Source organism: Castor canadensis, chromosome 18, assembly GCF_047511655.1.
Source record: "Castor canadensis chromosome 18, mCasCan1.hap1v2, whole genome shotgun sequence".
In the NCBI taxonomy this organism is placed as follows: Eukaryota; Metazoa; Chordata; class Mammalia; order Rodentia; family Castoridae; genus Castor; species Castor canadensis.
The window spans coordinates 11273631-11282795 of record NC_133403.1 but is presented as its reverse complement, the minus strand read 5'-3'; the positions used below and the strand labels follow the sequence as shown (position 1 = coordinate 11282795).

General features: G+C 46.8%; 1 protein-coding gene across 1 annotated transcript; it reads right to left on the bottom strand.

Annotated features, from left to right (window-relative positions):
- Positions 1 to 1678: 1678 nt before the first annotated feature.
- LOC109699630 (glutathione S-transferase theta-4) lies at positions 1679 to 5041 on the bottom strand. The gene is made up of 3 exons (XM_020184431.2): positions 4930 to 5041; positions 3583 to 3670; positions 1679 to 1949 (listed from the first exon to the last, which is right to left on the bottom strand). Exons 1-3 carry the CDS (start codon positions 5039 to 5041, stop codon positions 1679 to 1681), a joined length of 471 nt encoding a protein of 156 aa, XP_020040020.2.
- Positions 5042 to 9165: the final 4124 nt, after the last annotated feature.

Here is a 9165-nt window from a genome sequence, read left to right as displayed (position 1 = left end):
CTATACAGCTATCTGCCTGGAGCTCTGGAAGAGAGACAAGGCCAAGAGGACACATCTGGAGTCTCTGAACTTTTATTTCCTGGGGAGTCCATCAGCAGGAGGAGGAGGCATCTGGGATCCTGATGGATGGATTGAGACATGCCATGTTCTTCTCTGCATTTCAGGTTTATCCTCTAACTCCTCCCCATGCTGTACAATCCTTGTCAAGCTAAATAATCATAATCCTCTCCAATTCAAAACTTTCTGTGCTGCTTTTGGAGTCCAGACACTCAGACCCGGCTCCCACAACCCTCAGGATAGCCCTGCTTGCCTCTCCTACTTCACCAGTCTGTCCTCAAGTTATACGGCCCCACTCATCCCAGAAGCATCTTGCTTCCGCCAAGGCTTTGACCACCACCGCACCACCCCACCACACACCTGCATCATCTCCACCAGGGCCACCAAGTCAGCCAGGGAGACGTGGTCCCCGGTGATGAACATCTTGTCCTGCAGAAACTTATCCTCGAATTGCTGCATGTTTTTCTTCACCTCTTCCATCACCTGGTCTGTCTTCTCATCAGGAACTTCCTCACCAGTGATCATCGGGATTAGCAACTGGCCAGGTGAAGGAAGGAGGGAACATAGAGACTGCATCCCACTTCCCTCTGTCCCTCTATGTCGACCTATCCTGCCTGTTAGATAGATATTGGACAGTATCAAGGATGTAAATTGTTTAACCTATTAAGTGGTATTTTTTGGTAGAAGAGGCCTGGGGTCTGTGTTCAGAAGGATTTTGAGACCCCAGCAAGAATGAATGCTGTGGTTGACTAATGTTGTCTGTCATAGGTTGATAGGACTTGGGTTTGGTTTGAGTGTATCCCCAGGTGTTCATGTGTTGGAAAGTTGGTATCTAGTATGGTAATGTGAGAAGTGGTAGAATCTTTAAGAAGAGGAACCTAAATAGGAGGTCAGAAGAGATCGAAGTAATTTTCCTGGGACACCAAGTTAGTTCTTAAGAGAACAGGTAGTTCTCATAGGACACTCAATGAATTCTCTCTTTCTTTTTTCTTTTTTTCTGGCAGAAGTAGGGTTTGAACTCAGGGAATGGGGTCTTGTCAACTCTTTGCCTAGGCTAATGTCAAACTGTGATCCTCCCAATCTCAGCCTCCCAAGTAGCTAAGATTACAGGCATGAGCCACTGTGCCCAGCTCTGAATTAGTTCTTAAGAGAACAAGTTCTTATCAAAGTGCAAGACTGGCCCCTTCCTGTTCTCTGGCTTCCTGTCTCACCATCTGATTTCTTTCCAACTTGCCTCCACCATGATGGTATCAGCCATGAAGCCCTAACCAGAGCCATGTTGTTTAACTGTGAGTTAAATAAACCTCTTTTCTTTATAAGTTACCCAACCTCAGGTGTTTTATAATAGCAATAGAAAATAGACTAACACACAGGCATAGGATTAGAGGTAGGGATATGTGCTAGTTATTTGTTATCTTTGAATTTTCTGAACTCTATGGTCCCTTTAATAGTCTATAGTTCAGAATGAAATTTCTTGAATCCTGTTCTGACTTGAATCATATCAGCCCTTCTTGGGCATCCTTCCTCTTTTCTTAACAAGATATTTTCATACCCAATAGTTCATTCCATATTCCCAGCAACTCTTTGAGGCAGGCAGGAGAGGGAGCAGAGGAAACAAGGTTCAGAGAGGGAAGGGGCCTTGCTTGAGCTCACCAGTGAACAGCAGGGCCAGGACTGGACTCTTAGGCTTCCTGCCTCTCTTGTTCCTTTGTCCCTGAACCCCAAACATAGCTCTGCTCACCTTAATCCAGAGTATCTTGCTCATGGGCAGCTGAATGGCTGTGTGCTGCCAGGCCATGAACTCATCCACACGGGCACGAGTGTGCAGGTCTGGTGGGTACCAGTGGGAGGGTGCACTGTACTTGCGGCACAGGTAGAAAAGGATAGCCACACTGCAGAAAGGACAGATCGGGGCCATTGCTCTTGCTTTTTGAAGGCCCTGACACCAATCACTTCTGAATAGCCTGGGCCCAACTGTTGAGGCCTCCAACTACAGGCATGTTCTATGTGCTGACATTCTTCCAGAGGAAGAAGGAGCTCAAAGGACCCTGGGAAAGTTCTCCCAAGGTGTCAGTCCAATAGTCAGTAAGGGCAGGGAGGGAGGCATGAAGGGTGACCAGGAGTCAGGGGATGGCATAAGAAAAGGCAGTCCAGACAAGGGAACAACATGTGTCAAGATCCTAAGATAAGAGAGGGAGTGAGGTGAATTTGGAGAATGGAGAGCAGGTGAGTGTGGATGGGAAGGGGGATGGAGGGACATGGGGAGAGGAGAAAACAGCCGAGATGATGTGGAGACCAAGTGTGGAGGTCCTTGGAGATGCAGGGAAGAGTTAGGGCTTAATCTTTAATATTATGGAGGATAGGAGGATCTATACCTCTGGTGCTGGATAGAGGGAGCAGAATCTACCACAGGGAGACCAAGTTGGTAGCTCCAGCTTCTGGAGGGGATAGAGGAGAGCAGAGGTCTCAGGGATACAGGGGAGGGGACAGATTGAAGACATGCTGTAGGAGGAATGTTCCAGGCTTGCTGACTGATGGCTGGTATAGGAAATTCCATCGGACAAAAGGCCTAGTTTCTTTATAGTCATTAACAGTAAACACGCAAAGATTAAGAAATTGGGGCAAAGAGAGGATGCTATTGTTTGAGTATTCTCATCAAAACAGAAGTTGAAACTTAATCTACATTACATGTGAGGTTTTAAAAACTGGAACCATTAAGAGTGATCGGGTCATAATGTCTCTGCCCTTGTGAATGGATTAATGCATTCATGGATAAAAGGATTATTGGATTAATTAGGTTATCACAGGAGTGGCTTTGTGTATAAAAGCAAGCTTTCTCTGGTTTGCTTGCTCTGCCTCACCATGTGATACTTTGTACTACACCATGACCCAGCAGGAAGGCCCTCACCAGATGCCAAGCTGATGCTAGCTCCAGGCTCTTGGACTTTCCAGCCTCAAGACTCAGGAGCTAAATTCAACCTCTGTTCTTTGTAAATTACCCAGTCTGTAGTATTCAGTTATAGAAACCCAAAATGGACTCAGCTAGGGATCTACAGATAAAAAGAGGCATAAGGGATGATCAACCAGCTGCAGTATTCAGAACTTTTTTGGACCTTGATTCAAACAAACTGTCAAGAAAATATTTAAGAGATAATCAGACTTTTGAATAGGACTTGGATATTTGGTGAAATCCAGGGAGTGTTGCTAGATGTTAGTGATGTGGAGATGATACATTTTTAGAGAGTCCTTATCTCTTAGAGGTACATTCCTAATCATTTTTTGAATGAAATGATGGGGTACCTAGAAGAAAAGGGAGCAGGGTGAGGTGCAGATGATAGAAAATGGGCCCCAAGAGGACAACCGTTAAAGCTGTGGGAGGGATCGCTATACTCCTTGCTGGTTAGTACCCATTCTCCTTTACTGTACGGGTGAAATTTTCCACAGTTAAAAAAAATAAATACTAGCAAGTTGGTTCCCACTGAGTCTCCCAGAAGGAGCAGAGAAAGGCAGTAAGAGGGTCCTTACCTTTCAGATAAGATAAATTTTCCATCTTTGAGGCTGGGCAGTTTCCTCAGGGGGTTGATCTCAATGTATTCCTTGCTGTGGTGGTGACCTGAGGGGAGAAGGAAGGGTCTGAGGCTGCTGGGACATCAGAGAAGAGAGAACTGGAACTCCCAGAGACTGAACTATTCTTCATCCAGAAGAAGAGAAACTGAGGCTGAGGGACCACCATGACTCGCATCAGGTTACAGGGAAAGTCAATGACAGGACAGGGACCAAGATCAGGACTCCTGCCTTCCAGCCTTCCCCTACCCCAGACTTGGTGACCCTTTTTCTCTGAAACCAAGGTGGCCCTTTGGCTCCCAGAAGCTGGAGGTCTCCAGTACCTATCCTGATCCTTGGGCCTGAAGCTACAACCTGTGAATTAACCCAAGCTCTATAGGCCTCAGTTCCACTCCTGTCACCCCTCACTCTACCACAGGGCAGCTGCCGCTGGCAGCACAGAAAACATGGGTCTAAAATATAACAGGAAGCCCAAAGAGGAGCTCCTCAAATCAACTGGGGTCACCCAATATGAACAGGGAATTCTAAAGGGGGCAAGAACTCTAAATCGTCTTTGACCACTTGCTTCCAAATGGAAACTTTTCTGGGACTCCATTCACATCTCATTCATTTCTGTAGTTCCTACATCTTTTCTATAGTCTAGAGCTTCTGTCTCCATAGCTGAGCTTTTAGAGATTTCTGTATGCTTGGAGTAAGGTTGGAGCCCGATCTATGACCCCCACATGGGGATCTGTGTGGCCATATGCAGGTTTTGTCCATATAATTTTTTTGGATGTTGGGGATGGAACCAAGGGCTTGTGTGCTTGCTAGCTGAGCAGTCTATCACTGAACCACACCCTTAGCCTCCTGAGTTAGGTGTGAATTCTGAAGGAGAGTGGGTGTAGACTAAACACCATCTGCTCTCTCACATGGGCAATGGCAGTGCCCTTCTTCGACCTTTACCAGTCTGGTTTGAAGGTACTACAGATAATGAGATGTGAGATATGCACAAGGTGATGGCAAGGGTTCTGGCTGGGAATCTTGGGATACCCTAGAAACCCTTCCTTCCTCTTCAACCTCCAAGAGCCCTTTTATTCCACTGGGGTAACTGTCATTAGTTGGGACTGAGTAAAGTAGACTAGACAGGGACGCAGCTTGGGTACCTTGACAATCTTGCTACCTTTTCTTTCCCTGCAGACCTTTGTGGGATTTGCCTTGGTCCTTGTCTCCACTCCTCAGAAATGCTCCTACTTTGGTGTCGTGACTGGGTAGCAATGGGGACTGACCTGGGGAAGGATCAGGCCTGCCTGGGTGGCATTGGGAACTGACCTTTCAGTAGATCTACAAACTGGAAGTCAAAAGGAATGCTGTTCTTCCTGGCAAAGATGTAGACGGCACGGCAGGGTGCTGAAAGAAGATCCATATAGAGCTCCAGGCCCATGCTCAAATACTTTCTGGGCCCTATAGCCACAGATACAAACCTGAGCCTGTATCTAGCCTGAGCTCCTGGCCTGGTGCCTTCTCTGACCTGAGCCCGGGACCCCACATTCTGGAATTTCTTATTTCCCTTGGTGTTGCTATGAAGCCAGGAAGTCTGGAATTCTCACAGTAGCAAGGATTCTGAGGAGACCTTGGAGTGGGGAGCGGGCAAAGGGCTGAGTGGAGGGCCAGGCTCTTGCATGGACCTTGTGGTTCCATCTCACAGACACACTGTTTGAGAAAGGCTCATGTATGAGCATCCCAGTGCCAGGCTTTCAATGAAGAACATGACAAAAGGGGATTTGCAGAGTTCAGAATGAGAATGAGACAAAGAGAGCTAACCTTGCAGGGCTGTAAGTAAGGACAGGAGGTATCCTTAGGTAAATCTAGTCCAGTGTAGGGCTACGAAAGAGACACAGGAGTTTGGGTGCTGCAGTTTGGACCTTGAACACCTGCCAAAGGCCCATGTCTCAAAGGATCTGAAGTCCGCCAGTGAAGTGTACTTTGGGAGACAGCCCTCCTCCAGTCACAGGCTATGTGGTTTACATGGGACTGATGCCACCCCTGGTTCTAGGGACAGCACACGGGTCAGCCTGTGAGTGGAGACCCTGTAACCCTTGGCCAGTCTGACAGTGTCAAGCAGGGTCACTGTGAATGAGTTCTGGGACTGTGGCTACTGCTCTTGAGAATGAGGTGCCAGGGCACAGGTGCAAAGCTGACCTCTTGGCCAGCCCATTGGCTCTCTCCAAGGAGAAGCTCTGGGAACTGCCCAGAGCAAAATCAACACAGTTCCTTCTACAGCAGAGTGGGAGCTCTAGGACCAGACAGCACTAGGATCCAGAGCTGTCCCAGAGCTGGCTGTCCTGTGTCCAGGCAGACCAAGTAATAGCAAGTGGTCACCTAGCAAAGCCTGTGGGTGGAAAGCTGTGCTCAGGTCTAGCTTGCCCAAAGGTACCAGAAGCCCTTGACCTGCTTCCCTTGGGGTAATAGCCTCATCCTTCTCAGGCAACCCCTCATCTAGATTTGCCGTTTTAGATTTGCCGTAGTCGTGCAGTAAAGGGGAGGAATGAAAGAATGGAACAGACAAAGAAGAGAGAGAGAGAGAGAAGGAATAACAAGTAACCAAATGGGGGAAAACAGGTGAGGAGGAAGGCAGAATGAACAATTCACTCATTCGACAGAGACTCACAGGGAATCATTGGAGGAGATGGACAAGGACAGATGAGGAGAGAAATCTTTACTATGTCATTTAGTCCTCCAAGAGGACCTCTGATGTGATTCATGCAGAGACCCTAACTGTCTGCCTCAGGTGCCCAGGATAGGGCTGAGGGCCTCCTGGGACATTTCTGTACCAAGAAAGCCTCCATATTGCCATGCCACAGCTGTGCCTCCAACACATAGCAGCTGAGGCCTTCCTTCCACGGACACCACCACAGGAAGAGACATTCACGTCATTGTCCACAGCAGGGAGACAGCTGCAGGATCTGAGAGCAGCCAGGCAGAGATCCTACCATGCTCTGCCAGAAGCAGGCAAGAAGTTAGGTGGTACCAGGGCAGAACCAGTGGAAGAAGGCAGCTCAAGTGCTCCAAGTTCCTCCAGCACCACAAGGTCAGCTACGGTCAACTGGTGGCCCCAAAAGGAATCCAGTACCTGGTTATGGCAGCTTGCTCAGCTTCTCCTTGAGCACAGCCAGCACCTTTCAGGTAGGCAGAGGGTAAACTCAGCTGTCCCCCTCCCTTGGGCACCTTGCTTCTGCCCACACCCTGTGATAATTTCTGCCTCAGTTGCCTTTCTCAACTGTGTCCACACGAGCATGCCAAAAGTGCTCTGGACACAGTTACCATGCCAGCCTACATACAGGAGCAAACCTGCAGGCCCACTGTCTGGTATTTAAAATTCAGAATGGGCAGGGCCAGGTCAGTGGCAGTGGCTTTGACTCTCATATGGTAGCCATGCCCCCCTCTCTGAGAAGCTTGCAAACCTCTGGCAGAAGAAATGTCTGTCAGTTGATAAATCCCCCTTGTCCCTTCCTCCGCCCAGCTCTGGCATTTCCCTGACTGTCACAAACCCAGGAAGTTCCCCATTGCGTAGAAACCAATGCCCCCTTCACAGTATGGTTCAAAAGCCAGTTTACATCTTGCTACAATTCCTTCCCAGTGTCCCCTCTGCCTTCATCTCTCAGCATCCCTGTTCATATCATATATATATATATATATCTGTATACAAGACTGGGGTTTGAACTCAAGGCCTACCCTTTGAGCCACTCCATCAGCCCTTTTTTGTAATTTCTTTTTTCTGAGACAGGGTCTCAGGAACTATTTGCCCAGGCTGGTTTTGAACAGGGATCCTCCTGATCTCCGAATCCTGAATGCTAGGATTACAGGTGTGAGTCATTGGTGCCTGGCCCTATTCACATATTTAGACTGCCCTATAAGCAGTTCTGGGACCATAGCTGCTCCTCCTGGAAATGATAGGCCGGGGTACAGGTGCCCCTGAAAGTATGGGGAACTTCTTAACAGAAGAGCAGGCATTCACCAGCCATGGGGTGCTCCAGGCTGGAAGTGACACAGGAGGGGCACTAAAGCCACAGAAAGGTAGGCAGGCAAGTTATGGAGACAGCCAAGATGCCCCACTACTGACCAATGGATCAAGAAAATGTGGTATCTATACACAATGGAATTTTATGCAGCCATGAAGAAGAACGAAATGTTATCATTCGCTGGTAAATAGATGGAATTGGAGAACATCATTCTGAGTGAGGTCAGCCGGCCCAAAAGAGCAAAAATCATACGTTCTCCCTCATATGCGGACATTAGATCAAGGGCAAACACAACAAGGAGATTGGACTTTGATCACATGATAAAGCGAGAGCACACAAGGGAGGGGTGAGGATAGGCAACACACCTCAAAAACTAGATAGCATTTGTTGCCCTTAACACAGAAACTAAAGCAGATACTTTGAAGCAACTGAGGCCAATAGGAGAAGAGGACCAGGAACTAGAGAAAAGGTTAGATCAAGAAGAATTAACCTAGAAGGTAACACACATGCACAGGAAATCAATGTGAGTCAACGCCCTGTATAGCTATCCTTATCTCAACCAGCAAAAACCCTTGGTCCTTCCTATTATTGCTTATACTCTCTCTACAACAAAATTAGAGATAAGGGCAAAATCGTTTCTGCTGGGTATTGAGGGGGTGGGGGGGTAAGGGAAGGGGTGGGGGAAGGGGGGAGAAATGACCCAAGCATTGTATGCCCATATGAATGAAAAAAAATTTAAAAAAAAGAAAGAAGGAGTGCTTTTAGAAAGAAATCTTTTAAGTTCGTTAGACTTCAAAGACAGTTACTATGTTCTGTGAAACATCATCTATATACTTTAATGGTTTGCAATTATTCTTATCCTCTTCCTCCTCCTTCTTTTGGTGGGACTGAGGTTTCAACTCAGGGCTTCATGCTTGCAAATCAGGTACTCTACCACTTGAGCCACACTTCCAGTTCATTTTGCTCTGGTTATTTTGGTTAAGTTTGGTCTTGCAAACTATTTGCCCAGGCTGGCTTTGAACTGTAATCCTCTCAACCTCAGCCCTCCCAAGTAGCTAGGATTACAGGTACAAGTCACAAGCACCTGGCTTAGTTTACAGTTCTAATTAGTCATTAACTAATCATTTTGTTGTGTTGGTAATAATGTTTTATGAACTTGTTATCTGTGAGATTTCTTTGATTAATCATAAGGTTTACTGGGGTAATTTTACCCCATTCATTAATTAGAACAGTGTAATAAAACTAATAACTCTTGGTTCCTTATTCAAAATGTTCAGGATCTTTATTATATTTAAAACACAGATGGTGTTTGCCAGTTTTAAATTAATTTTTCCTTCATGTTATTGATTTTAAGAGCTCTTTACGTATTGTAGACTTTAGTCTCCTATTGGCTATGTATGCTGCACCTGAGGAGCACCGTCAAGGGTAACCTGGTGTTTCACCTGTGCAGAGCGCCTCCCAGAGTCAGAGACAAGGGACTGGGGCAAGATGAAAAAGGTTGAAAGAACAGAAAGAAACAATGAATTCTTATTGCTAATCAGACCAT

Excerpts from the sequence above, each read along its gene's own strand:
- LOC109699630 (XM_020184431.2), bottom strand. The coding sequence starts at position 5,041 with ATGGGCCTGGAGCTCTATATGGATCTTCTTTCAGCACCCTGCCGTGCC. Across the intron at positions 3,671-4,929 it reads GTTTGTAGATCTACTGAAAG|GTCACCACCACAGCAAGGAA; the intron begins GTCAGTTCCCAA and ends TTCTCCCCTCAG. Across the intron at positions 1,950-3,582 it reads AAATTTATCTTATCTGAAAG|TGTGGCTATCCTTTTCTACC; the intron begins GTAAGGACCCTC and ends TCCTTTCTGCAG.